This window comes from Meles meles, chromosome 8, assembly GCF_922984935.1.
Source record: "Meles meles chromosome 8, mMelMel3.1 paternal haplotype, whole genome shotgun sequence".
In the NCBI taxonomy this organism is placed as follows: Eukaryota; Metazoa; Chordata; class Mammalia; order Carnivora; family Mustelidae; genus Meles; species Meles meles.
Window position 1 is genome coordinate 7,756,891 of NC_060073.1, and position 27,761 is coordinate 7,784,651.

Here is a 27,761-nt window from a genome sequence, read left to right on the forward strand (position 1 = left end):
TTGAAGCAAGGAACGGGACTCAAGCTCTGAGAAGCACTTTATTGCACGCGTTTCGAGGGGTGGCAAGTCCCGCGGGGTAGCAAGGAGGAAACAACCGGCAGCCCGCGTCCAAGTGAGCCGCTCGATCACGGCCGGGTGCCGGTGTCCGGAGGCGCGATCCCTGGGCCTCCAGGTGGGGGCTGCAGCTGCTGCCCCTGCAGTTTCTCCTGGAGCCTGGCTCTGTTGGCCCTGCAGGGGAAAGCACCTGGGTGGTCAGGACAGAGCATCCCAGCGGGTGGTGCCAGGACAGTGAAGGGAGAGGGCAGGACGGAGCGCAGGACAGACCTGGCCCGTGCCCGTGTGTCATTGTAGATGGCTGTGATGACCCGATCCTTTTCATCCATGAAGCTCCGGTGTATCTGCTCCAGCTTCCTGCAAGGGGGTTACAATTCACCCCAATCCCTGCGGCCCCCCAAATCCACCCCCACGCCATCCAGGCCACTCTAGGGTCTCCTCATAGGTGAGGACCTCAGGCCAACTGCCTGTGCTAGGTGGGGAGAGGAGCCCAGAATGGCCGCCGCTTATCCAGGGTCCACTGGTGACCCAGGTCCCTGGCTGCCCTGTTGAAGGGGGTGACCACAGCTCCGAACATCAGGGTGTTCCTCCTCACAGGAGACTAGAAAGGGTGTACATCTCACTCCACCACTGAGCTAGGCAGGCTGCTGGCTGTGAGCATCAGCCCTTAGGTATCTTTGCTGTAGAACCTTGGTACCCATGGCGTGCATAAAAGAGTGGCAGGGAGACAGCCGATTGCCCAACAAGTGAGGACAGTTGCCGGTGAGGCCCAGTTACAACATATTTCCTTCTTGTGCGGGATCTTGCTTGACTCCAGCATGCCCTGGCAGCAGCACCAAAGATTTACCTTCAGATGCCAAAAAAACCTGAAAATGACATTAGCCTTTAGTGGGAGCAGAGCTGCCTTTGCCCAGGAGATGATGCTCAGGAGACCTACTTTGTGCCATTCTTAGCTGGAGAGACACAAAAGTGCAGGCCCCAGAGGCGGTGTGGATGTATGGCTGACCACACTGGGCTCCCCCCACCCTCTGCCCTCTGCCCAGGGGGAAGGCAGGGAGGCACCTGAAGGCGACATAGTGCAGGCCCATGCCCGCCAGCATGATCAGGAGGCAGTACCCGAGAACCCGCTGGTTGTGTTTGTGCTGCTGCTTCCTCGACTCTGGTCCCTGAGGCCTCACACCAGGAAACTGGGCCCAGTACTGGGCATTGGGGGGTTCCCAGGAGCCGCTGGGAGGGAGGAGGGAGGAGAAAGGAAGTGTGGGATGAGGCTCCCTAGGAGACTTGGGGGGGGGTGGGCCAAGCAAGGGGCAGGACGACTGTACCTGTGTGCCTGATACTTGGGTGCCTGATGAGCAGACCTGGCATGGGCCGCGGTTGCTGGAGGCTTTGGAGGACTTGCGGAGGACAGCTGGTGATCGTAGCTTCGGCGGCTCTGCTCTCGGCTGAGCACTTGGTATGCTTCACTGAGCTCCACAAAGCGGCTGTGCAGGGCTGGATTCCCAGGGTCCCGGTCGGGGTGCAGCTGGGGAGGGATAGGACTCCCGTCAGCTCTCTTTCCATGTCCCTTCACAGAACCCAGCCCGGTAACGTCCACCCTCAAAGGCTCAAACCATCCCCAGAGGCCCTGCCTGGCCAGTAATCCTCCCTCTCAGGGCTGCCCACCCTTCTAGAAGGCCAGAGAGTCAGGAAGCACAGACTCCTGCCCCCTCCCCTGTTTAAGCCCTCCCCACCTTCTGCCTGGCTCTCACTATATGCCCTGGTCCAGGCTTTCTCAAGAGCAGGCAGTTCAAAAGAACCACATCCAGCCCATCACACAGAATCCTTGGCGCCTGCCCCCAACCTTTCCTCCCAACTGGCCAGACCTCTGCCCTGGGGGCAACTCCCACTCTCTGCATGCTGAGGGATGTGGCACCATCCAGACTGAGCCACTCAACTCCACTCCCGGGAATCTGAAATGTACCTTATCCAGCTCAGACTGACCGTCCCTCCTCCCCACCTAGGACCACTGGTACCTCTTTGGACTTGGAGAAGAAAGCTCGTTTAACTTCTTCAGTGCTGGCACCGGGATGCACCCCTAACAGTTCATAGTAGTTCCTGGGGCCAGACCTGTGGAGATAGGCCAGAAACTGCAGGGGCTATGGAAACACAGAGGATATTCCTCCCCTCCCCCTCCCAGCCAACCCTCTCCACCACACTCAACTCAGAAACCAGGAGGTTAAAAAAAAAAAGAGGAAGAAGGAAGGAAAGAGAGAGAGAGAGAAAGAAAAGGAAGAAAAAGAAAGAAAGACAAACAGGAAAAGAAAGAAAAAGAAGAAAGGATGGAAGAAAGAAAGAGAAGAAAGGAAGGAAGGAAGGAAAAAAAACAGAAAGAAAAAGAAAGGAAGGAAGGAACCAGGATGTCAGGAAGCTGAGGCCAAGGGAGCTCCACCTGCAAATCACCCCTCACTTTTTGAGCATTTCAGGTATGGTGCAGATCAGAACATCTCAGTGTGTAGCCCTCAACACCCAGAAAGCTTGTTTAAAAAACAAAAGCAAAAGCAAAAAACCCCAAAACCAGATTCCTGAGCCCCACTTCATTCCTGCGCATCAGACTCTCCAGAACCAGGCCCGGGAATCTGCATATTCGTAAGCCACACCCCCACCCCACCCCACCCCCGCCCACCCGGCTGCACAGCGATGCTTGACGACCACTACAGTCATGAAAAGAGCACTGAGTGGCTTGGACTCAAACTCCACTACTGCCACTTAACTCGCTGTATGATCTTGGGGGTCGTCCCTTAATCTTTGATCTCGTGTCCTCAGTCGTGAAGGTGAGGGTTACCTGAAACAAGCCTGTAAGGCACCTGACAGAGATCACAACTATCGTAGTGCCTAGGTCCAGGCCTGGAGCTGGGCAGGCCCTCCTCAACGAAAACCCACTGAATGATGGGGCCCTGCCCCCTGCCCCCGACTCACCGCTGCCCCGAGGCCGCTGAGAAGAGCCGGGTGGCAGGGCTGCGGTGCCACGACCGGCACAGGCACAGGGACAGCATGGCGACAGGCAGGCAGCTGGTGACAGGAGGCCACAAAAAGGAGTGCATCGGGACCAGGATGGGACACTTCAAGCACTCCGGGGCCAAAGGGAAGGGCCTGGCCCGGTTTACTTGCGAAGGCAAACTGAAGCTGCCTCGGGAAACCCAGGGGCGGCGGGGCCTCCTTTCCAGGACCAGACCCTAGTGTCCTGGACCTGACCCTGCCTCTGACCCGGGCGTGCGGAGCCCGTCCCCACACTGGCCTCGGTGTCCGGGACCAGCTGTCCCGGACGCCGGGACCCCCTCCCCACCCTGGGAGCCTCGGGGTGGGCGGGTGAAGGAGGGGCCCGCCCTGCCCCGCCGCGCCCCGCCCCCGCAGCGCTCACAGATTCCGCGGCCGCCTATTCCTGCCTCTATGTGGACCCCGCCCCCGCGTTCTCATTGGCTTACACACCGAGGCCCCGCCCACAGAACGCGAAGGTCCGGACGTACGTCAAAGGCCACACCCCGCACACCCATTGGCTTTTGGCGCCTCGGGCCCACCCAACGAGGTCGAAGCCCGCGGACCTGCGGAAAGACGGCGGGCGCCGGTCGGCGAAGCAAGAGGGCCTTTGCCTGCTCTCGCTGAGGCCTTCGACCCCGCTTCCGTTGCTCTGTCCCGGGAATATGGCTGTTACTCTGCTCTGCAGCAAGACAGCTTTCGTAAAGCAGCTTCCACCCCATAGGAGGCCCGGACCCTCACCACGGCCTGGCAAGGGGGTTCGTCCTCATTCTAGTTTGCAGAGGGGAGAACGGAGGCTGGGTTTTTGTTGTTTCCCGACGCTCGTCCTGCCTCTCAGCCACCCAGGTCTCTCCCAGCGGTCCATCTCTGGCTCAGAGAAACAGCAGATGCCAATGGAATCCAAGAATAAAGCCCTTTATTGTCTTCCAAGTCGTGCTAGGGTTGGGGGCCCTCGGGCGACTCATGGGGGAGTTCCCCGGACTTGGTTGTAGAGGAAGATAGCACCTTTAGCCGACGGGCAGAGCTCAGTCCACATTTCGGTCTCCTGCAACCTCCGTACCCTCTGTGGGGAGAGAGTAAGACCCCCAACATCCAGCCCTCAGGTCTCTTGTGGGAGCCGTGCCCCAGCGTTCCTAAGCCTCAGAACCCTCTGCACTTCACCGTCTCTAGGGAGATATGTTAAGGAGGCTGAAGAGGTTCCTGGCCCTCTCTTGGACTGAGGGCATCCCCAAAGAGGCCTTGTGGCTCTGGAGGAAAGTTCTAAGAGATTCCGCGGCCCCATCTGACCAAGCCCTGGGGAGACAGACATGTATCATCTGGCCTGTGCCAAACCCAACACAAGCTCTTTGTCCAAGCAGGACACACTTTGCCATTTCACACCTGTGTCTCCACAAAGATGATTCCCGTGGACTCGTGGGCCTCAGCTCCCCCACTCATGTAGTACTTCTTCACCTGCTCAGAAGTCAGGCTGCACCTGGAAAAGGACAGGAGAGTGGCTTGGGGAGTGTCCAGTCCCTGGAGGGTCCCTGGGAAACCCCAGCTGCCTCAGCCATTCCCCTGGACCACCCACCTACCCCAGAACCCTGTACCCCAGAGCCCACTCACTGGACGTAGAACTCAGCACTGGCGCGGCCGGCACTGGTCTCATTGCAGGCAATGCCCAACAGCAGTGGCTGGCTCAGGGTGGACAGTGGCACGTTCACCTGGGACAGGGGATCCACCCGTCAGTGCCCACTGCCCACATCCCTGCCCGTCTCAATGAAGAACATTATCCTTGCAAAGCATTTTACAGTTAGTAGTTCAAGCGCCCTCTTAGGCATGTTCATACTACAGATGGGAAAGGAGAACTCAAGAAACTAAACAGTTTGCCCAGGGTCACCCAAGGGAAGTCAGGAGTCACTGGGACTCTCATTAACTCCTCTTTTCAACACACAGCGCAGGGGTGGGGTGGGGGAGTGGAGTAAGCAAGACATTTATCATTGTTGCCTTTTTTTCAGTTTTTAAAAAAAATTTTTTTAAGGTTTTATTTATTTGAGAGAGAGCGAGAGCACAAGAATGGCAGAGGGACAGAGGGAGAAGCAGGCTCCCCGCCGAGCAGAGAGCCCAACGCAGGGCTTGATCCCAGGACCCTGGGATCATGACCTGAGCCAAAGACAGATGCTTAACCAACTAAGCCACCCAAGCGCCCCTCTTGTTCGCATTTTAAAGAAGAGCTTGAGACACACAAGATACGAGGGCTAGAATTCCACTCCACTTGTGCCTAACCGCAAAGCCAAGCTCTTCCCCCAAGGCCAGATGCCTGCAGACCCTCCTGCCAGCCCATACCTGGGGAATTCTGGCATGTTCTAACCCCTCCCTTCTTGCCCACCTGTCTGGGCTACCCCGCACTCACCTCGTCACAGATCTCCTGGAGGACGCTGGAGAAGAGCTCATGCACCACCAGCTCCCCAGGGAGGTTCTCGTGCAGGGGACTGTCACCAGGGCACACGGCCTGGGAGAGGTCAGGCTCAGCCCCTGTTCTCCATCTCTTCCCTCCCTGCCTCCCCCATATTTGCTGGCCCTTAGGGCCTGGCTATGCACAGAGTAAGAGTCCTGGTGATCCCCTGACCCAGGCCCACATTTCCATGTGGACAACCAGAGACCCGGCTAGTTCTCTGCTCCCCACCCCTCATCCCACGCCCCCCATCATCCCCTAGTTTCCCACTCAGATAAGCACCAGGCCACCTCCCCCCTCCCCTTAAAGGATGAGGAAAACAAAGCCTTTTGTATCTTTGTGCCTTTGCACCCAGCCTGGCATCTCACCTGAGGCTCAGGGTGCCCCCCAGGCACATCCACCAGCCCGGGTGCTTCGGCCACCTGCTGAGAGCGACGCAGGAAGACAAAGAAGTCATCTGCTGTGGTCAGCATGGCGCCAACCCCCAGCGGGTCTGCCAGGTAGGCTTGCTTGTCACCCCAGTCAGTGGCCCCCTGCTGTTGCAGCTGGCCCGCCGAGCCAGCCCAGTTAGTGCCCAGGAAGTCTCGGTAGGAAGTCAGGCCCAGGCGCAGGAGCAGTTGTGGTCCCTGTGAGCCAGTGGGGGCCAAGATGGCTGAGTGCAGGCGGAATTTGGGGGCGTCAAAGAGCCAGGGCTGAGCCTGTAGCCGGCTCTCCCAGATGGCAGCGATGGCCTCGTCCCCTCCTGGCAGTGGACGGCGGTCATGGTCTGGGCTCAGCTCAGCCCGTACCTGCTCCTCTGGCAGCCCACCTGGGGGGCACCGCAGCAGCAAAGACACCTCAGGGTCCATGGTCTGGACAGGGCCACTCTGGGGGAGGACACAGCCGGGACTGTCACCCCGACAGCCCCACAGCGACCCTTGAGCCAAGCAGCTGGCCCCCTGGGCCACAGACCTCCTTAGGGTTCCCCCAGCCCTTCTGATCCACTCTGACCTCTCCCTGGGAAGGAGAGTGTCTTATCCCAGCAAGAGCCCCGAGATTCCTGCTGCCAGACATCCCTGGGACTCCCGCGCATCTCTACCACCCAGAGGTCCTGAGTCCAGTCACCCATTTATCCCCATTTCTCCCAATCCCAGGGTCCTGCCACCAACCCCTGGGGCGCCGAGACGCCCTCGCAGGATCCGGAAGCTCAAGCCTCCAGCCGCCACTCACCGAACTACGCGGCCCACAGGCTCCGCCCCTTTTCCCGAAGCGGAAGTGCCCTTCCCCTTCTTCCCCGGCTTCTCATTGGCCCGTCGCTGCGCCTAGGCCGGCGGGGTCGCCGCGATGCCACCGAGTTGGTGAGGACGAGCGGGCTTGTGTCTCTTTCCCGCCTGCTAACTCTCTCTGTCTTGACCGGCCCTGACGCTTCCGCCCCGTTAGCCTGGACGCCGGGCCGCCTCCTGAGGCCCACTTTGCGGGGCAGCCCGGGAACCTGGAGCGCGGGGGCTCTGCTTCCCCGGGATCCGTGGCGGGCATGGTGTGACCTTGGGCAAATCTTGCTTGCTGGCCTCGGTTTCCCTATCTGCACCAGGAAGTTTGGGGTGGGAAGTGAATTTAATGAGTAGAATATCCCCCTCCCAGGTCTCACAATCCTGAGGCTCTGTGACTCGCTGGGCAGGACGGGGGGCGGGGGGCATGAGAGGGTCCTTAACAGTCCCCATATTATCACTGTTCCTCGCAGGTCTTAGCCATGAACTCCCCCAGAGGAAGGAGGCAGGAAACCACAAGACCCAGGGGTAGAAGGGCTCACAGACCCCGGGGACAGGTGCGCCCACCCCACCCTCACCCCCACTTTCTTGGTGGGAGGATAAAGGAGGAGGACTTGGTGCCCAGGCTCCCCAGAATATGCTGGCTGGGTGCGAGTGGAGCCGGGGCCACCTTTGGGCTCTTACAGGACCAAGATGTGCAGCTGTCCAAGGCTCTCTCCTACGTGCTGAGGCACGGGGCCCTGAAGCTGGGGCTTCCCATGAGGGCTGGTAAGTGAGTCTGGAGGACTGAGGTGAGTGGTTGGAAGTGAGGGAGCAGTGTGAGCTTATCTGTGACTGCCCTACCCCATGGCCCTGTGGGGACAGCACAGAGGGCCCATCTCCTCCATGTACAGGGAGCACTGAGGCCCAGAGCCCAGGAGCCTGCCTGTTGAGGTAACTGATGTTTACTGAGCATCCATTCTGGTGAGGGTACCGTGCTAAAACAGGGGCACCCTGTCTTTGTGACCCTCCCAAAGGCAGGTCCTATTCTCATGGAAGCTAAGGAAATGGAGGCCCAGAAAGGGGAGATTCTCACAGATAAAACCCCTGTGACCCGCCCGCCCCCCAAGCCTAGGCCCTATTCTGGTTTCTTCTGGCTCCTGCTGTTAACTCTGGCCCAGGCCAGGACTAGTTCAGCTCCCGAGCTCCCTGCCTGCCCACAGATGGCTTCGTGCCCCTCGGTACCCTCCTGCAGCTGCCCCAGTTCCACGGCTTCTCGGCCGAAGACGTGCAGCGTGTCGTGGACACCAACGGGAAGCAGCGGTTTGCCCTGCAGCCAGGGGACCCCGGCACGGGCCCTCTCATCCGGGCTAATCAGGGTCACTCCCTGCAGGTGAGCGCTAAGGGGACCAATGGGAGAGCCAGGTGGGAACCCTGCTCGTGTGTGTGGTGGGGAGGGGTCTCACTGCCATCCATTCCCCCAACCATCCCAGGTACCAGAGTTGGAGCTGATGCCCCTGGAGACCCCACAGGCCCTGCCCCTAAGGCTCGTCCATGGCACATTCTGGCAGCACTGGCCATCCATCCTGCTCAAGGGCCTATCCTGTCGGGGAAGGGCACATATCCACCTGGCTCCGGGACTGCCTGGGGACCCTGGTGTCATCAGTGGTCAGTGGCCCTCCCCAGCTGTCCTTACCAGATCCCTCTCCAAGGATCATAGCTTCTCTTGTCCAAGGCCACTCCATGCTCTGCATGCTGCGGTAGCCCCATCCCTGCCCCTGAGCCCAGGACCTCCCCCCACTGAGCCTGCCCAGGTTTGATGACTGGCTCCCAAATGCCCCAGCTCCAATTGTCTCCACAGGCATGCGGCCAAATTGTGAAGTGGCTGTGTTCATTGACGGGCCCCGGGCCCTGGCAGGTGAGCCTGGACACAGCAGGGACTTCCCCAGGGCTTTCAGAGAGGGCAGGAGTCCCATCTGGGCTTTGTCTGCAGATGGAATCCCCTTTTTCCGCTCTGCCAATGGAGTGATCCTCACCCCGGGGAATGCTGATGGCTTCCTGCTTCCCAAGTACTTCAAGGAGGCCCTGCAGCTTCGCCCTACCAGTGAGAACCACCACCATCCGCCTGTTCGTGGAGCCTGTGCCCTCTGCCCTCTCCTCCCTCCCAGCTCCCAGCCCAGGCTGACTTCGGTCTCCCTTTCCCTAACGTCTTGTTTCTCTCTCAGGAAAATCCCTTTCCTTGGCTGGTAATGAAGAGACAGAGTGTCAGAGTGGCCCCAAGCACAGCTCCAGAGGAAGCAGGATGACCCAACAATAAAATATTTATTTTTTTAAAAATGTAAAAAGATTAAAAAAAAAAAAAAAAAGCTCCTGTTGGAAACCATGGATTATCATCACCCTGTAGGTACAGCCAGTCTTCCTCGTGTGTTGGGAGAGCCCAGCTGGGTCAGCGGTGCTGGTCCCGGCCACTCGGACAAGGGAAAGGTGGGCGTTGTGTGAGCTCATAACCCACCCTTCTTAGCCTGGGGGATGGCAGAGTCTGGCCTGGTTAGGTCCCTGGTCTGCAGGAAGCCAGTGACAGCAGGTGAATGTGCCCAGCTCGGGGCATATCTGGAGAGGGTGTGGGCTTAGGCGTGGCCAGAGCAGGTAGTGAGCAAAGTGAGGGCGATAAGACAGACCTCAGAAGGCCTCATGGCCTCCTGTGAGCTGCAGGAAGAGGTCCTCATCCAACTCTTCCCCGCGGGCCCGTTCCCGCGTGGACAGGAAAATGTAGCCTCCGATGTATTCGTGCACGATGCGGCAGCTGGCTGATACGCAGCTGAAAGCCACGTTGATGTGCTCATCAAACTCGATGGCCACCTGCAGAGTGGGCAGAGGGAGGGGCTGGTGGGGGAGGGGGAGGAGAGCAGCCCCCCTGTCCTGCCCTGGCTGGGCCTGCCCCTGCCCCTTGAGCGCCCCCCGGCCCCCCACCCCCGGCCCACCTGCCGGATGTCCCAGTTAACATTCCACTGGCGCATGTTGCTGAAGCGCCAGGTCTTGACAACGTCGCCCACGGCCAAGTCAATGCGGATCAGTCTGTTGTTGGCGATGCCTAGGATCTCATCCTTCCTGCTGCCCTTGAACCTAGTCCCCGGGGGCGGGAGAGAGTGTGAGCCAGAGCGGGGAGCTGGGGCTCCCACCCTCCTGGCCTGATCTCTCGCTCTGGCATTTGCTGCAGGGGCACAGGATGGTGGGGGCGCCCACGCAGCACCCACAGAGGGCCGGAAGGGAGGCTTCAAGGTGCCACAGCAGGCAGCCGGGGAAGGCACCGGCAGGCGGGGGCGGGGCCCGTACCTGACCACGACGTAGGAGATGCCAAAGTCGGGCAGGGACTGCCAGGCCTGGATGAAACGCAGCTGGGCCTCGGACAGTGAAAGCTGGGCCACATTCTGGTGGGCTTCCAGGATCCGTGGGGTGAGCTGCGGGACCACACCAGTGAGTGGCCATCAACGTCCCTGAGACCCCCCGCGTGTCCCCACTGGAGAGACAGGATGCTGAGCCCGGAGCAGGGGTGGGGCCACCGAGCAGCCTCTCAGGGCTCAGCAGATAGGAGCTGAGCCAGGCGCTGGGGTGGATGTGGGCAGCTGCACCGCGACCCGTCCCAGAGGGTGGGGACCGGCCTGTTCAGTGTCAAGGACATGGGTAGGGGAAAGAATGAGCGAGCACGGGCCTTTCGAAAGAAAGGCTCTGAGGAGGTTCAGGTGTGGTCACTCCCACCACCCACTTCCTCTGGCTGGCACCTGCTTGGCTTTGAACTTTCGCTGGAAGCGGGGGGCGACAAGGCCGTAGGGGTTGAGGCCCTCGGCAGCGGCGTCAGGGCCCTGCGGGTGGCCGCCCGAGCCCCCGCCGCCCGTCCGCTGCAGGCTGAGGAAGGCCAGGATGGCCTGCACTTCGCTGGGGTAGCTGCTGTCCGCCATGGTGCGGCCCTTGGACGCCAGCCGGCAGCCGGCCATCCAGTGGGCGTACTGCTTCTCCTGCGGTGTGAGGAACAGGCTGTAGTGCGGCCCCCAGCCCCTCCCCGCACCAGCCTCAGCCCGCCCCGACGTACATCCTGGCACCGCAGGTACACCTCACTCATGCCCTCAGGGGAGGGCACGAGGAGTTTGATGCAGAACTTCTGGCCTGAGACGTTGACGTCAGGGACCACCTCGCAGCCTAGAGGGAGATGAAGGGGCAGGTGGGAGGCTGGCCCGGGGTGGGGGCGGTGGAAAGCCCTGCCTGAGAGGTCCCCGGGCCAACACCAGCCCAGCAGAACACGTCAGGGCAGACAGTGTCTTCTCCCGCCCCCAGGGGGAAACTGAGGTGAGAACTTCCAACTCCCCAACCCACAGGTGGGCCAGATGGCCCCTGAGCCAGCTCCTGCCCTTAATGGGAGAGTGATAGGAAGAACCCTTGTCCCCATCCTGGCCAGGCCACCCTTACTCACCCTTGAGGTTGAGCTGCTGGATGGGGTCCCCCGGGGCCTCATCCTGGCTCTTGTAGTAGGACAGGGTGGTCTCCTTGAACACGACCCAGTGCTGGCGGTACCCCTTTAGGGTCAGCTTCCGGGGCCTGAGGGTGAGGCAGGAGGCTGGTGACGGGACGCCTCCCTCCCTCCTGGGCTCTCTCTCCACCCTGGGCCCTTCCGGCAGGGCTGCCGACTTTGGGCCCAAACTCACCGGAAGATCCGGAGATAGTCCTTGAGTTCGGGGATGGTGGTGAGGTTGTCCTGCGGAGACGAAGAGTCAGAGGGGGATCGTCAGGTCCTCGCACTTGACCCTGACCCCAAGCCCAAGCCCTGACCAGAGCCCTTCCTCACCAGCACATCCGTGGATGCCGACCCCTCCAGCTTCACCTCCAGGTTGTTCAGGGCCGCGTCCAGGTCGTCCAGCCCCGGGTCTGTGCCGGTCGGTTCACCCACCTCCCCGCTCTGGGACAGCTTGTTGATGTGGTACTGGGTGGGGCACACAGCCAGGGAGGGCTGAGCGGGCGGCCCGGTAGCCCACGGTGCCCCAAGAGGAGCTTCCCAGAGATGGGTCCCCCACCTCGGAAGACCCTCCCTGCACTGGGCCCGGCTAGCGCCCTACCCAGCCCCGGGTCCCCCAGCCCACCGGACACCTGCAGGGCTGCGAACACCATCATCTCCTCCTCAGTGCAGTCGGTCTCCTCCAGCAGCAGGTCCCACCGAGCCTGCTCGTACAGCTGGGTCAGCCGCACCGGGTCTGTCTGCAGCGGGGGCGGAGGAGGCTGGGTTCAGTTGGGATCCAGCTGGCCCCCCCGCCTGATCACTATGTACCCAGACCCTGTGAGCCTCAGCTACCAGACCCGCCTTTGCACAGTGGCACGCTCAGCTCGTGGGCCCACGTGGACAGCGGACCCCAATCCCAGCCTCATGGCCTGACCAGGCAAGTGACACCTTTTTCCCTGTAAGACTTCTTGCACACTTGACTGTATGTTTACTGTGCGCCTGTGGGGGGCAGAAAGGGGACTGAATAAACCAATCAACCAATAAGTAAGAGGATTCAAGATTGTGATAAGAGCAATAAAGGAAACATCTTCCATGGGACCATTCACTCATGCCCTCAGGCAAGGACACCCCAAGGGGGATGGCGATGAGAGAGAATAGAATTGGGGTACAGGGAACTACTCCACATGAAGAAGCATTCTAGGAAGTCGTCTTTGAGGAGGTGACAGACGGCCCTGAGACCTGAGGATGGCAATGGGCCACTTAATGGGAGAGTGATAGGAAGAACGTTCCAGAAAGAAGGAACAGGGGATGCAAAGCTCAAAGGGGGATCCCAGTTACCCACAGAAGATCACGCCCATGCTCCCCCTGAAACCAACCACCACTGGTTTATGCAAAGGCATAAAAAGAGTAAATCCAAAAGGACAAAGAAAAGAGCGGGAACGACCCGCTGACAACATTTTGGCAGAGGGAAAGCAGAAACATGAATGGGAACTGAATTACATTGGGAGAGAGTTGGGATCTCTTGCTCTTTTCCCTCTTTTGTTCTGTAGAAAAGGCATGAATGAGTTTTGAAAATAGGCAGGAAACAAACAGCAAGAAGAACACGGACGTGGACAAAGGCATCCAGTGTGCGTGGTAGCCCTTGACAGGCTCCTGACAGGGCTCCTCTGGCTGAGGGATCAGGCCGGGCTGAAATGACTCTAGAAGGTGTATAAAAGGAGCAGGTGCCCCCCCCCCGAGTATCCCCCACCCCTTGCAGCCAAGTGACAGCCAGGCACTGGCAGAGCCAGAGATTTACTCTCTGGAGATGGTGAGCCAGAGGCACCCCTACGTTTGGTACTCTAGACCTGGCTGGGTGAGGGGGCTGCTGTGCTTAAAACAGATGCACTGGGGGGCCCAGGTGGCTCAGTGGGTTAAGCCTCTGCCTTCGGTTCAGGTCACGATCTCAGGGTCCTGGGATCGAGCCCCGCATTGGGCTCTCTACTCAGTGGGGAGTCTGCTTCCCTTCCTCTCTCTCTGCCTGCCTCTCTGCCTACTTGTCAAACTCTCTCTCTGGGTGGCTCAGTGGGTTGAAGCCTCTGCCTTTGGCTCAGGTCATGTTCCCAGGGTCCTGGGATCGAGCCCTGCATCGGGCTCTCCGTTCAGTGAGGAGCCTGCTTCCTCCTCTCTCTCTGCCTGCTTCTCTGCCTACTTGTGATCTCTGTCTGTCAAATAAATAAATAAAATCTTTAAAAAAAATCTCTCTCTCTGTCAAATAAATAAATAAGTAAAATCTTTAAAAAATAAAAGCAATACATTAAACAAACAAACAAACAGATGTACCAAGAGAAAGGTTGACATCCTGAAAGGTGAGACATCCCCAGCCCTTCCCCACTTGGCACCCAAGACTTTGACAGTGAGCCTTCTATCCCCAGTCGGGAGATCAGAGGGCTCACTGTTGAGAAACTGATGAACCAAAGAGAAAACCCCCAAAGAGTGATGATGACACGCCTACCCCAGCACCCCCAGGGAGCCCCCAAATTGCTAAGCCCTTTTCATCCACTTTTCATCCTTTTCTGAGGCTTCCTAGAGCCCTGTTTCTCAATACGAAAGGGCAGGCAGGGATCACCCCAGTGTAAGGACAGCTATGGCAGCAACTACAGAGACAAAACAGGAAAGAAAGAGCTTGGAGGGAACCAAGACAGTAGGGAGCGGAAGAAAACTTCAACCAGGAAAAATCCTTAGAGAGACAAAATGCTGTACTTGGAGCACAAAAACGCGATGCTGTGTTAAAAAAAGAACATAATTATAAAGGTATAGAATTTTAGGTTGCGTGGCATTGGTAAAGAGAGACAAATTGACAAATGGAACCAGAGAGTCAGAGACCCACACACGTACATTCACCTGACCTACAACAAAGGTGACCCCGTAGTCACTGGGAAAGGATTCCGTTTTCAGTAAATGATACTGGGTCTACTGGGTACCCGTATTTTTTTTTAAATTGTTTTGTTCCCCTACCTCACACCACATATGAATATCAGCTCCAGCTGGATTGCAGATCTAAACATGAAAGTTAAAACAACAAAGCTTTTAGAGAAAAGTAGGTCGACATATTTGTGACCTTGGAACAAAAAAGATTTGTTTTTAAACAGGACCCAAAAGATATTCATCATAAAAGAAAAAAATATTTAAAAATAGAAGACAGATTGTATTACAATTAGGAACTTCTTTTTATCAAAATAAATCATCAAGAGAATGAAAAGGCAAAGCACAGGGTGGGAAACCATAATCACATATTTATCCGACAAAGTACTACCCATATACAGAATATATAAAGAACTCCTATGAAGCAATATGAAAGGCAAGCGACTCAATATTAAAAATTGGCAAAGAAGTTGAGCGGAAACATCACCAGAGAGGATCTCCAAATGGCTAGTAGTCCGACGAGAAAGGACTCAACTTGATTAGTCATCAGGGAACTGTGAAAGCCACATGGAAAGCACGTCAGTGATGTCTGGGGTGAGGTGTGGGAGGAGGAATGATTGCAAATGGGCACTAGAGAAGCTTCTGGGGGTGATGAAATGTTCTAAAACTTGACTGCGGTGATGGCTGCCCAATGTATAAATTTACCGAATGTAATCCAACTGAATGCTTATGATGAGTGATTTTTATGGTAGGCAAGTTATATCTAAGTGAAGCTGTTTTAAAAAAAAACGGGGGGAGGGGGGAGGGAGAGGGTGGTGGGGTCATGGACATTGGGGAGGAGTGTGTAAACCTGGCAATTCACAGACCTGTACCCCTGGGGCTAATAATACATTATATGCTTATAAAAAAAATAAGAAATTTAAAAAATAAAAATTTAAAAAAAACCCAAATAAACAAAAAACTGTATGAGACACCATTACACACCTATCAGAATGGTTACCATGGAAATGCCAGTGCCACACCAGTGAAATCCTGGAACAAGCAAAATTTTTGGACCCTGCTGATGGGGGCTATAACCTGGTACAATCACTTTGGAAAGCTGCTTAACAGGTATCTGCTACAGTTAAACCAAAGCTGCCCCGTAATCTAGCAATTCCACCTCTGGGCACACGCGCTACAGAGATGTGTACATATGTTCACCAAAGACATTACTGGAATGTTCATAGCATCTTTATTCGTAACAGTCCCAATTTGGAAACTGTGCAATGCCCATCCAGTAGAATGGAAAATTAATCATGGTATATTGACATAAGGGAATGTCACACACCAATGAGAAGGAATAAGCTACAACAGTATGCACTGTGCGTGAATCATACAAGCATAATGCCGAGTGAAAAAGGCCAGACACAAGAGAGTACAGACTGTGTGATTTCACGTATGTAGATTTCAAACACAGGCTAAACAATCTATGGTGTTAGAATTAACATTAGTGCTTCCTCCCAGGGAGATACTGACCGGAAGGGGTATGAAAGGGGCTTCTGGGGGCTGGTGAAATCCTGCTGCTTGAAGTATTGGATACATTTGTACATTTTTCTAAATGTATGTTATACTAACAAACAAAAAAACCTTACAAAAGAATACTCCGAAAACAAGAGCTCTTAGAACTTGAAAAAAATACAATTGCAAAAATTAAAAATTCAATAGATCATTTGAAAGATAAGTCAGGGCACCTGGGTGGCTCAGTCGTTAAATGTCTGCCTTCGGGGGCGCCTGGGTGGCTCAGTGGGTTAAGGCCTCTGCCTTTGGCTCGGGTCGTGATCCCAGGGTCCTGGAATCGAGCCCTGCGTCAGGCTCTCTGCTCATCGGGGAGCCTGCTTCCCTTCCTCTCTCTCTGCCTGCCTCTCTGCCTACCTGTGATCTCTGTCTGTCAGATAAATAAATCAAATCTTTAAAAAAAAAAAAAAAAAAAGTCTGCCTTCGGCTCAGGTCATGATCCTGGGGTCCTGGGATCAAGCCCCACATCGGGCTCCCTAATCGGCAGGAAGCCTGCTTCTCCCCCTCCCACTCCCCCTGCTTGTGTTCCCTCTCGCTGTGTCTCTCTGTCAAATAAGTAAATAAAATCTTTAGGGGCGCCTGGATGGCTCAGTGGGTTAAGCCGCTGCCTTCGGCTCAGGTCATAATCCCAGGGTCCTGGAATCGAGCCCCATGTCGGACTGTCTGCTCAGCGGGGAGCCTGCTTCCCTTCCTCTCTCTCTCTGCCTGCCTCTCTGCCTACTTGTGATCTCTGTCAAATAAATAAAATCTTTAAAAGTAAATAAATAAATAAATAAATAAAATCTTAAAAAAAAAAAAAAAGATAAGTCAAAGCCTTCTCCAGAAAGTAAAACAAAAGACAACAAACTTAGAAATGAGTAAGACAAGGGGCACATGGATGGCTCAGTCAGTGGAGCATGGGACTCTTGATCTTGGGATTGTGAGTTTGAGCCCCAAACTGGGTATAGAGATTACTTAAAATTTTTAAAAATCTTAAAAAAAAAAAAAAAAAGGCATGAGAAAGACAAGATAAATGTCTGTTTTTTTCTTTGAAGAAGCAATCTAGGGGCTCTAATATCTATGGAGTTCCAGAAGAAAGGAACAGAAAAGTCGTGGGAGGAAATGATTAAAGAGATTGTTTAAGGCATTTCTCCAGAACTGAAAGACTCAAGTTCCTTATCTGAAGGGCTCAGCAAGTGTGCACGCCAATCAAGAAGACCGATCCATACGAGGGCATATTATTGAGAGATTTAATGCATCATGAGATAAGAAGAACACTAAAAGCTTCTGGTATCTCCCCTCCCTCTCCAAGAAAAAATAAAAGGGTCTCCCATTGAAGGATTGAAAACAAAATGGCATTAGACTCCTCAGTAGAACCACTGGGACCCAGAGCACCATGGGAAGGTGGCTTCAGATTTAGCAGGGAAATATCTCCAACCTAGAATTCTATACCTAGCCAAACTATCATGTGAGTGAGGGTAGAACAGGGGCCTTTTCAGACATGCAGGATCTCCAATCATTTACCATTTTACAGGAAGCTATTAAATGTTTCATCCAAATGAAGGCGTTAGTCAACAGAGGAACACATGAGAGTCAGGAACCAAGGAATCCAATAGAGGGATTCTCAGGAAATAGGGAAGAGCAGTCCAAGGACCGCAGTTATGCTGTGGGTCTAGAGTGCCAGCTTCGATGGTTCTATGACAAAGATAACACTGACTGATTATCCTAAAGCCATCCACCAGGGTGCCTGGGTGGCTCAGTGGGTTACACCTCTGCCTTCGGCTTGGGTCATGATCTCAGGGTCCTGGGATCAAGCCCTGCATCGGGCTCTCTGCTCGGTGGGGAGTCTGCTTCCACCCTCTCTCTCTGCCTGCCTACTTGTGATCTCTCTCTCTGTCAAATAAATAAATAAAATCTCAAAAAAATAATAAAGCAACCCACCAGTTTGAAAAGAGTATTGTGGTTGGGCTACAATGTTGTAGGGGCTTGGCTATGGAACTTCCCACTTCATCACTCTGAAGACTCCAGAGGAAAAGCCATAGCCACATGGAGAGTATCTTACAAGAGAGACCCCCAAAAGAGAGCAACAACGACCCAGTGGATTGTAGATATTGGCCAAGAGACCACAAAGAACAGTGATCCCTGACAGAAGGGAAACAAACATGGTGTATCCTGATTGGCCCAGCTCATTGCCCGGAGAGAACTGTACAAAGAGGGGGACCCCAAATACAGCCCAGCATATTCCCCAAGTTGAAGAAATGTCGTTGAGCATTTGGTGAGTCCAAGGCAGCTGGAGTTCATAGGACAGAGTCCTGTGGAGGAGAGAGCTGTACAGAAAGAAAGCTCTGGAATCAGCGGGGGTCTCCTCTTGAGTCTTTAAGCACTGATCAGTGTATGTGTGTAAGGAAACTACCCAAGGCTGATGAAAAACAAGAACAGAACCAAAACAAACTTGAAAGGAGCAGATGGAACATTCACCAGAGCTCACCTAAGGGTGGCAATGGTTCACATTCCCAAAAGCCAGATTAGAGAAGCCTCACAATGCGTGGTACGTTAGATAGAATTCTCGGAAGGCAATGCCTCAGTAGTGGGGTAAATTAGCCCTAGATTAGAGGATGTTTTTGTCCCGCCTCATTAACATTCAAGGCAAGCCTTGGAAGGATCAAACGGTCTCCAAGGGTAACTTCATCCCTAAACAAGGTTTAAAAATACTTAAAGGACTACCAAAAAAAAAAAAAAAAAACCCAAAAATCTAGCACCCAAGAACATAAAATTTGTAGTGTCTGTCTAGCATAAAGTAAAAAATGATCAGGCACACAAAGAAGAAAGAAAAAGAAAAAAACAACAAGGGGTGCCTGGGTGGCTCAGTCAGTTAAGCATCTGCCTTCAGCTCAGGTCATGATCCCAGGGTCCTGGGATTGAGCCCTGCATCAGGCTCCCTGCTCAGTAGAAAGCCTGTTTCTCCTTCTGCCCCTGACCCTGCTCATGGTCTCTCTTAAATAAATAAATAAGTAAAATCTTACCTCCCCCCAAAAAGAAAAATAAACAACAACAACAAAAAAAACACAATAAAATAAAACAACCCCCCCCAAATAAAGGAAAAATATGGCCAGGCATGAAAATAAGCAGAAAAATAGAACTCATAATAAGGAGAGAGTCTATAGAAACAGATCTAGAAATGACACAAGTGTTAGAATTAGTAGATAAAAACATGCAGAGTTATTGTAAAAGCATCATGGGTGTTCAAAGAGGTAGAGAGACAGGAGCATTTTAGGGAGAGTCACGGAAACTGCTAAAAAGGTCACAGTTTGGGGCACCTGGGTGGCTCAATGGGTTAAAGCCTCTGCCTTCGGCTCAGGTCATAATCTCCGGGTCCTGGAATCGAGCCCCGCATGGGGCTCTCTGCTCAGCAGGAAGCCTGCTTCCTCCACTCTCTCTCTCTGCCTGCCTCTCTGCCTACTTGTGATCTCTGTCTGTCAAATAAATAAATAAAAAATATTTAATTAAACAAAAAGGTCACAGTTAAACTTATACACATGAAACCCATGGCAGATTCGACATGGCAGAAGAAAGCTCAGTAAACCTGAAGACAAGGCAAGAGACCTACTCAAAATGCAACATAGGAAAAGAAGACTGGAGAAATCACCTAAAAAGAAACAGCGGACAGAGCATCAGTGGGCCGTGGGATGATGTGAAGCAGTCTAGCAGTTCATATAACCGGAATCCCATCAAGGGAGGGAGTGGGGGAAAAAAATCCTGAAAAAACAATGACCCCAAATTTTCCAAATTTGATATGAACTATCAACTCACAGATTCAAGAAGCTCACTGAACCCCAAGCAGGAAAAGCCTGAAGGGAACCAAGGCTTATGATAATCACACTGTTTAAAACCACTGATAGGGACGCCTGGGTGGCTCAGTCAGTTAAGCAGTGAAGCATCTGACTTCAGCTCAGGTCATGATCCCAGGGTCCTGGGATGGAGCAGTATCAGGCTCCCTGCTCAGTGGGGAGTCGGCTGCTCCTTCTCCCTTTGCCACTCTCTCCTGACTTGGGTAGTCTCACTTGCATGCCCTCCCTCTCAAATAAATAATTAAAATCTTAAAAATCAATCAATCAATAAACAAATAAATAAAGTCCCATAAGAAACAAAACCGTCACCCAAGAATTCTACACTGAGTTAAAATATCTCTCAAAATCAGGGGCTCCTGGGTGGCTCAGTCATTAAGCGTCTGCCCTTGGCTCAGGTCAAGATCCCAGGGTCCTGGGATCGAGCCCATCCTGAGATCGAGCCCATCCTGAGATTGGACTCGCTGCTCTGCAGGAAGTCTGCTTCTCCCTCCCCCACTCCCCCTGCTTGCATTCTCTCTCTACCCTGTCTCTCTCTGTCAAACAAATAAAGTCTTTCAAATAAAAGTCTTAAAGTCAGAGGCAAAATAATGACTTATTCAGAGGTACGAAAACTGAATGAATCATCACCAGTAGAACAGCACCACAAGAAATGTTCAAGTCCTCCAGGCAGACAGAAAAAGAAAGCAGCTGGAAATGGGGATCTACACAGGGGAATAAAGAGTACAGGAAATGGGAGGGTGAGGGTCGCGTGCTCTGCCAGCTGAGGCAGCCAGGCGCCTTCTGGGTATTATTTCTTACAATTGCCTGGGAATCTCCAGTTACCGCAAAAGTTCCACCAAAAATTAAAAAAAAAAAAAAAAAAAGATTGAAGGGTTAAAGCGTAAGTAGTAGCGATAATGATTTGACAATTCTATTCCTAGGTCTACACCAAGAGAAATGAAAAGATAGGACCACCCCAAAACTTGTATCTGAATGAATATTCATAGCAGCCTTATTCATAATAGCCAACCCATGGGTGGGTGAGCCAAAGGTTTATTAATCGCTGAATGGATCAATAAAATGTGGTCTGTCCCTACAATGAAATTCCACTTTGCAGTAAAAAGGAATGAAATGGAACCATGCTAAAACAAGAAAACAGAAACCAGCCACAAAAAGCAACATACTGTCTGATCCCTTTTGTAGGAAATGTCCAGGATGGGCAGATCTATGGAGACAGAAAGGAGATTAGGAGTTGTCTGGGGCTCCGTGGGTGAGGGATAAATGGAGAGTCACTGATGATGGGTGTGATTTTCTTTTTGGGGTGACGAAAATATTTCGAAATGGATTGTGCTGATGGTTGCCCAAGTCTGTGAATGTCTTAAAAAACCATCGGGTTGTCCATTTAAATGGGCAGAAGAGGGGCGCCTGGGTGGCTCAGTGGGTTAAAGCCTCTGCCTTCGGCTCAGGTCATGATCCCAGGGTCGTGGGATCGAGCCCCATATTGGGCTCTCTGCTCAGCAGGGAGCCTGCTTTCCCTTCTCTCTCTGCCTGCCTCTCTGCCTACTTGTGATCTCTGTCAAATAAATAATAAATAAAATCTTAAAAAAAAATAAATGGGCAGAAGATATGGTATATGAATTATTTCTCAATATAGCCATTGTAAGAATAATGACAGCAGCAGGAATGACAGTGTCTTGAGGGCTTTGACAGCGGCAGAACTGAAGTGTGTGATAACCAGCACGTACAGGCCGGGAAGGGAAAAGCAAGTGTCTTGTTGTAAGTTTCTCATGCAGAAGCCTTGAGTTTTCTGGATGTTAACAGAGTCTGTGTACTAAACCCCCTCTAGCAACCACCAAAACCATTTTTTTTTAAAGTATAGCTAATAAACTAACATAAAAGAGATAAAATGGAATCGTGAAGACTACTCAAACCAAAGTAAGGCAGGAGAGCTGGGGAAGGGAACAATAAAGTCCCCGGGAGAGGAAGCGGCCGATCGTGAAAGGGAAGGAGCCGGAAGGACAGATCAGGCAGGGGCCTGGGGACTCTGCAGCTGGGGGTCACCGGCAGCCACAGGAGTGACTTGACCTCGTGTCTGTTCATTCTAGACATGGTGTGGAGCTTGGGGAGGCCAAGAGAGGAGAAAGGTGTATTAGGAGGCCTGCTCTAAGTAACATGACACGGGCTAGCCGCCGGACAGATGAAAAGACAAGAGAAGAGCTGGTGGTTTGGGATGTTAATTCACGGGAGGAGGCACGGGACACAAAGACGGATGAAGCAGGAGGGAAAGGGAAGGCTCCAGAATGGCGTAAGCAACGAATCCATGAAAGCTTTTGCAAAGAACCCGTCAAAGGTGGAGGATGTGTGGGGCAGGCTGGGAATCACAACTTCCGGTTCAGGCAGAAGTCTGACATGCCTGTTAGGCCCGGGAATAGAGCAGGGCCACCTGGACACTCAAGTCTAGCGCTCCAGTGAGGGTCTCGGGAGAAGGTCTGCCCTGAGATCACACGCGTGGGAGCTATAACGGGCAAAGGGGTAAGGATGGCTGGGGAGGGCGTTCTGGGTTTGCCAACCCCCGGAGGCTGTGGAGACAGGAGGAAGAGTGGGGGGAGTCTGGACAGGGCATCTGAAACTCTCCCAAGTTCATGGGGGTCACAAGTGGCCTAGTAAGAAGCAGGAGGGAAGGGAGCAGGGGACAGAGAGCATGCAGGGCCAAACCTGCAGATCGCAGCGTCACCCTTTCCAGGAAGCCTTTTCTGAGTCCAGGTTCCAGGCACCTCCCACCTGCACAGGCTTCCTAGGGCTGCCCGCCACTGTCTACGCTGCCCAGACGGGGGTGGGGATGAGGCCATGGATGGATGGACAGACGCCCTGCTAGTCCCTCATGTTCCCAGAGCCCAGACCCCTGACCCTAGGTCCTCATGTCTCACTGCACCAGCACACACGCCCCCCCCCCCGCCCCCCGCCCCCGGGCCCTGGGTCCGCCCACCTTGGGATCCAGGTCGAAGAAGCTGTAGTACTTAAAGCGCAGCCAGAGCATGTCGCCGGCAGTGATCCCCTGCTGCATGAGGCACCGTGACGAGTCCAGCCACCTGGGCCACAGCACAGGCAGAAGTCAGGGCCATGGCAGAGGCAGTACTGGGCAGGGCGGGGGGGCGGGGCAGGGGCCATGGGGGGCCCGTGGTGGAGGAAAAGCGCACTCATAAGACAGGCCTGGAAACTGGAGGTAGGGATCTGGGGTAAGGATCCAGGGGAGGGCGGGGGCCCTGGCAGCGGGAGCCCAGACCCCAGGGGACGGAGCCCGGGCCGCGGAGCCAGCGCGCGGCACACCTGCTGTGGAGCTGCGTCTTGTCCAACAGGGAGCCGGGCCGCGGCAGGCGCTGGAGCAAGGCGGGGTCCGGCGGTGGCTGCGGCCGGCTCAGCATGTGGTAGCAGGCCTCGGTCTGGGCACTGTCCGAGAAGTGGGCTGGCATCCCCCGGAACAAGGCAGGTGCCATGCCTGGAGTGCAGGACAGGGTTAGACTGGCCCCGTCCCCGGACCGGGCCTCAGGGTGCCAGCGCCCAGCCCCCACCCCACCCCACCCCACCGGCCCAGCCTGTGCTCACCCCCAGCCAGGACGACCTTGGTCAAGTCATACAACTCCTCTTCCGGCTCCTTGTCCTTCTTCTTCTTCTCCTTCTTCTCAGGAGCCCGGAGCAGAGACAGCTCCTCGGGATGCCGGATACCTGTGGGGGAGCTGGCCCCTCAGCAGGGGCTAGGGTCCTGCCCCGGAACCTTCCCTGCCCCACTCCCGGGACTCTGGGGCCGTGACAGGGGACAGGACTGCGAGGACCACGTGACCACAGCCCGGCTGGGAAGGCAGGGACCCTCGCAGGGGCGGAAGAGCGGGGACCAGCAGGGGACTCACTGAGGAGGCGGCAGATGGCAGCCACGGCCTGGAAGAGGGGCTGGGAGAAGCTGGCGCGCAGGCGCAGGGCCCGGCGGTTCGGCAGCCGCAGGATGATGGGCCGGTGCTGGGGCCCGAAGAAGAGGCGGGCGTCGGCCAGGATGCCGTACTTGTCCAGCGTCCAGTGCGTCTGCAGGAGCCACTGCCTTTTCTGCTCCCACCAAATAGCATGGTCTGACCAGTCCTGCTTGCGCTCTGTGGGGCCGAGGGGAAGCAGGGGGCCCATCAGCCGTGGAAGGCCCGGCCCCCGGGGGTGGGGCTGAGCACCGGCCCGGGCCAACACGGGGCCGGGCTGGGTGGGCTGGGGGTCTGGGACTGAGGTCATGGCAGGATGGCTCTTTGCCAGCTCACCCTGCTGGTTCTGCGGGGCTGAGTCACGGCATCGCTTCCCAGGGGAGCCCCCCGCCCCCAGGATCCAGGTGTCCCGATCTTCGTGCCTCCAAGTCATGCATCCCGGCTCATCGAGCTGCCTGAGACAGCAGTGCCCGTGACTCCTGGCTGGCCGGCCTCTTGCCAGTGCTCCAGAAGCCTGGGAGGCCAAGGCTCTGTTGGGGCCCTGGCACTGTGCCCGGCCCAGCAGGCCCGCTACGAACATTCCTGGGTTACACGTTCTGTGCCCTTGGCCAAGGCCTCTCGCTCTCTGAGCCTCGGGTTTGTGGTTCGTGAGATGTGAGGAGTCACCCTCCCAAGCTCGTGGGCCCGGAAGCACGCCTGCCCCAGTGTGGGTGACGCGCTCTGTGGGCCTGTGAATGCCCGCGAGGGAGGATCCAGTCTGAACCTCGAACTTTCCCTGTCCTGCAGCTAGTGACAGATGACGGGGCTCCGTCCAGGCTGGTGTGTGGCGATCACAAAGACAAAGGATGGACGGATGCAGCCCTCTGGGGTGTGCAAAGCCCTTCCCAGCCAGTGCTCTGTCCCCGTCTCCTGCTCCTCTCCCTCCTCCTCCCTCCCTCATGTCACCAGAGCTGCCAATGGCAAGACATTCTCTGGCTCAATCTGTCCTGCCTCACAGAGTCCTTGGAGCCGCTGTCTTCACTCTGTTCTGGCCTGTGGCGCCTTCCCCGTCTCCTCTTGACCTTTGGCTCTTGTCTTGTCCTCCTCGGGCCCCTTTCCCTGGCTGCCGCTTCCTTCTCTGGTTGGGAATCGCTTCCTCCCCAACCCAGGCCTCTTTCCAGGGCTCCTGCCTCTATGGCCTCATCTTCCTGCTTCCATCCCCACACACCACACCTCAGGACCAGGCCCTTGCCCTGGGCCCTGGACCAGAAACCCACAGGCCAGGGGCGAAAGGACATACCCACTGACTTCAGTTGTTCCAGAAAAATGTTTACAGGCCACGTGCCTGCCTGTGGGATGGAAATGCAGTAACTCCTACTTCCAGCCCCTGAGAGGTGTGTGAAACTTGCTGTTTCTGATACTGGTCTGAGGCTCTTCTCCCTCCTTGCGGGCCCCTCCGCAGGGCATCTGGGGGCTAGGGTGACCCGACTGCCCCGCCAGGCCCGAGCATTCTCCCTTCGACTTTCAGCCCCCACATTTCATTGCTGCCCATCTCGCCTCCAAAAGCCACGCTCCGGTCTGTCCTCACCGCCCAGCCTAGGAGGATTGTCTCCCTGCTTCCAGCTCACCCCTAAGCCGAGGGGCCTGTCTAGAGGTAAATGGCTGCAAACCCTTCAGGCGTCGCTCCCGCCTCCAGGAGTCTAACTCCTAAAGGCAGCCACCCCATCCTCTTTTCTGGTCACGCCCAAGTTCAGAACACCCCCGCGCTCCAACAGAACACCTTGCCCCTGCCCCCCTGCATGGGGGAGAGAATCCCCCTCTCGGGACTCTGCTAGGAAGTCTCGCCGGCCCAGCTGCGTGCACCCCCTCTGGCTCCAGGCCCTGTGCTCTCGCCTCTGGTGCCAAGGCCTCCATTCAGCCCCGTGCTGGGAGCTGGACTGTTGGTCTCACCCGCCTGGCCTTACTCCAGGAAGGCAGGGGCTGGTGTGGCGTGGGGTCTGGCCTGACAGAGCCTCAGTGGACGTCTGATACACTCAGGAATGAGCGGGATTGGGAAGGGCGGGGACAATGTCCCCACTGCAGGGGACAGAAGCTGAAGGGACTTACCACCAGGGGGGACCCAGCAGCAGGTTGGGGGATCAGCTCTGCCCGCCCCACCTGCCTGACTCCTTATTTAGGCCTTGTGCATGGCTCGTGTCCCCTGCCCTGGAACCAACCAGGTCTCCCCTTGCGGCCCTATCTCTTCAGCCCCTCTGCCCTGGCTCAGCCCACGCCTGTCTACAGCTTCGCCTGATGCCCCAGCTCCTGAGGGACCCTCTGTTTCCCACTTCTGCTTTCACAGCCTCCCTGGGCCCTGCCTGTTGGAAGCTCCTTCACTACCTCAACCTCATGGCTGGGTTGTCCTGGGCCCTGTCCCTCCACAAGCCAGCCCACCTGGCTCGCAGGCCGCACGTGGCTGGTTGGTCAGCCCTGAAGAAGCCTGTCTGCCCCTGCCTCCCGCAGGTGGCCCAGGACCCAGGAGCCAGGGGCTAAAATGATCGTGGGCTTGCCTTCTGGCTCTGCCTACCCGGGAGGGCCTGCTGCCCTCCCAGGAAGGGGCAGCCTTGACCCCTGGGCAGGGAAAGGGGATGAGAAGCCCCCATGTCACTAGCCCTGCTCTTCTCCACGCCTGATACCACAGGCTGCCCTGCTGTAACTTCCTGTGGGGGCAGGGCCTTCCCACCCAGGCTAGGCCCGTCACCAGCCTGCGGAGGGCTTCCGCTCCGGGGAGAGGGTATGGGAGCCGGCCCCGCGTCCCCTGGTCTCCCCCGAGACCTCAAATGTAGCCTCTGCCTCGGCCCGGGGCCAGGCCCCTCCTGCCCCAGACATGGGTGAACAGCCGGTGGCTGGGTCTGCTCCCTGGGGACTTAGCAGAACCAGCAGGAGCAGGAGGAAGGGAGGGAAGATTGCGGGAGGGAGGGGAAGTTGGGGAAATGTCTTTTTTGGAACCAAATGATTAAGCGGGAGCCTGAGTCACTGTGGCGGGGTTATCGAGCACAGCACAGTCGGGTGCCCGGAAGTGCCCACGGACCCAGTCACAGGGGCCCCGTGGCACTGAGGTCAGCAGCGGGGGGCCATGGGACACTCACTGATCTCCTCCACGATTTTCAGGAGCACCCCGCCGATGTGCGACTCCCCCGTGACCCGGAGGGTGACGGACTCGGCTTCGGGGTCTTCCTCTCCCACAAACACCCGCAGCTCCCAGGATGAGTCGATGTAGTCCCCGGTGGCCGTCTTCATCCCCGCCATGGCTGCAGCGGCTCTGCAGAGGGTGGGGAAGGAGGTAGCAGGGTGCTGGGGCCTCGGAGGCTGCCCACGTTCGAGCAGAAGCAGCGTTTGGTGACCTGGACAGGCAGGAAAGCAGAGAGCACACCCATGGGCCAGGATGTCACGGCAGCCGCGAGACACAGGCCTCAGAGCCTCTCGCTGTTGCCGGTGGTTTAGCTGCACGGCACTTCCAGCTCACTCCCATCTTACAGACAGGAAGACTGAGGCCCGGAAAGAGTAAGAAGAGGCTCGCTCAAGATCACCAGGCTTGATGCCACAACCTGGCACAACCTCCCTCTGCTTTCCCCAGCCCACATGTCACCCCCGAGTATATACTGGCAGCTGCCGAGGCCTGGAAATGGTGGGGGACCCGAGTCAGAAAATATTCCCGCTCCTGCTCCTGGCCCAAAGCTCGGATCCTGACATCCCAAACCAACCAACGCCTTTCTAGGGCTCCAAGAAGTCCAGGCTGCCGCATGGGCAGAGGCATGCTGAGCAGTGGGGCTCTGCAGGAGGGTGAGGAAACAGGGTCCTTGGGCCTTCAGCCGCCGCCCCAGCTTACCTTGCCTGTAAGGGTTTGGGGGCTGCAGGTGCGGGGGTGGCTCGGAGTGTCAGCCACTCCAGGCCTCAGTCTGAACACCTGCGGCTCAGTGAGGGACTCCTTCCCCCTTTGCTTCCCTGGAGGGCAGTCCTTATCATTGAGAGGGCGGGCTCAGCCCCTCCCCAGGGCGGGCTGGCCTAGGTGCCGGAAGCCAGTTGACAGCACGCCCCAAGGGCTCCTGTGCTCCTGTCCTTTGTTCCTGGGGAGCACAGGAAGCAAGGGAGGAGCAGGCCGGGGGCCCACCACCACACCGAGTGTCCCCTCTTCTGGAGGGAAGCAGCTCGGTTCAAACCAGGGAAGTCACCAACTCATGTTCTCTATACCCATTGTCCCTTGTAGGAAGTCATCTCCCATATCCAGCCTGTCACAAAGTGGGAGGGTGGAGGGGGGGGGCTTTGGGTCACAGCACATCACTGTGCTGTCAAGAGGGAAAGCCACAC

General features: G+C 55.9%; 4 protein-coding genes across 15 annotated transcripts; 1 reads left to right on the top strand and 3 right to left on the bottom strand.

Moving 5' to 3' along the window:
• DNAJC4 (DnaJ heat shock protein family (Hsp40) member C4) lies at positions 1–3,613 on the bottom strand. 5 transcript variants are annotated; one of them, XM_046015055.1, is made up of 8 exons: positions 3,520–3,613; positions 3,010–3,102; positions 2,067–2,160; positions 1,377–1,576; positions 1,117–1,281; positions 902–920; positions 325–407; positions 26–228 (listed from the first exon to the last, which is right to left on the bottom strand). In XM_046015055.1, exons 1-8 carry the CDS (start codon positions 3,582–3,584, stop codon positions 126–128), a joined length of 822 nt encoding a protein of 273 aa, XP_045871011.1. In that variant the 5' UTR covers positions 3,585–3,613; the 3' UTR covers positions 26–125. The 5 variants fall into 5 exon arrangements, with proteins under 5 accessions (XP_045871010.1, XP_045871011.1, XP_045871014.1 ...); XM_046015058.1 differs by having other exon boundaries at positions 1,171–1,281; positions 3,520–3,612; XM_046015054.1 differs by lacking the exon at positions 902–920 and having other exon boundaries at positions 1–228; positions 1,171–1,281.
• A 352-nt stretch (positions 3,614–3,965) lies between these two features.
• On the bottom strand, positions 3,966–6,730 carry NUDT22 (nudix hydrolase 22). 4 transcript variants are annotated; one of them, XM_046015051.1, is made up of 6 exons: positions 6,710–6,730; positions 5,869–6,366; positions 5,459–5,557; positions 4,672–4,769; positions 4,447–4,540; positions 3,966–4,129 (listed from the first exon to the last, which is right to left on the bottom strand). In XM_046015051.1, exons 2-6 carry the CDS (start codon positions 6,346–6,348, stop codon positions 4,028–4,030), a joined length of 873 nt encoding a protein of 290 aa, XP_045871007.1. In that variant the 5' UTR covers positions 6,349–6,366; positions 6,710–6,730; the 3' UTR covers positions 3,966–4,027. The 4 variants fall into 4 exon arrangements, with proteins under 4 accessions (XP_045871007.1, XP_045871006.1, XP_045871009.1 ...); XM_046015050.1 differs by lacking the exon at positions 6,710–6,730 and adding an exon at positions 6,649–6,692; XM_046015052.1 differs by lacking the exons at positions 3,966–4,129; positions 6,710–6,730 and adding an exon at positions 4,139–4,359 and having other exon boundaries at positions 5,869–6,642.
• Positions 6,731–6,784: 54 nt separating this feature from the next.
• TRPT1 (tRNA phosphotransferase 1) lies at positions 6,785–9,089 on the top strand. Of its 4 annotated transcripts, none has more exons than XM_046015062.1 (8): positions 6,785–6,833; positions 7,221–7,304; positions 7,434–7,515; positions 7,950–8,119; positions 8,220–8,394; positions 8,588–8,644; positions 8,720–8,853; positions 8,952–9,079. In XM_046015062.1, the coding sequence occupies exons 2-8, from the start codon at positions 7,230–7,232 to the stop codon at positions 9,030–9,032; spliced, it is 774 nt and encodes a 257-aa protein (XP_045871018.1). In that variant the 5' UTR covers positions 6,785–6,833; positions 7,221–7,229; the 3' UTR covers positions 9,033–9,079. The 4 variants fall into 4 exon arrangements, with proteins under 4 accessions (XP_045871018.1, XP_045871016.1, XP_045871017.1 ...); XM_046015060.1 differs by lacking the exon at positions 6,785–6,833 and adding an exon at positions 6,864–7,016; XM_046015061.1 differs by lacking the exon at positions 6,785–6,833 and adding an exon at positions 6,866–7,016 and having other exon boundaries at positions 8,720–8,830; positions 8,952–9,089.
• FERMT3 (FERM domain containing kindlin 3) lies at positions 9,030–27,393 on the bottom strand. 2 transcript variants are annotated; one of them, XM_046015048.1, is made up of 15 exons: positions 27,283–27,393; positions 26,543–26,797; positions 23,382–23,615; positions 23,080–23,199; positions 22,804–22,972; positions 22,463–22,565; positions 11,863–11,970; positions 11,564–11,698; positions 11,424–11,473; positions 11,192–11,316; positions 10,814–10,920; positions 10,506–10,739; positions 10,060–10,184; positions 9,708–9,849; positions 9,030–9,585 (listed from the first exon to the last, which is right to left on the bottom strand). In XM_046015048.1, exons 2-15 carry the CDS (start codon positions 26,700–26,702, stop codon positions 9,406–9,408), a joined length of 1,992 nt encoding a protein of 663 aa, XP_045871004.1. In that variant the 5' UTR covers positions 26,703–26,797; positions 27,283–27,393; the 3' UTR covers positions 9,030–9,405. The 2 variants fall into 2 exon arrangements, with proteins under 2 accessions (XP_045871004.1, XP_045871005.1); XM_046015049.1 differs by having other exon boundaries at positions 26,543–26,715; positions 27,283–27,383.
• Positions 27,394–27,761: the final 368 nt, after the last annotated feature.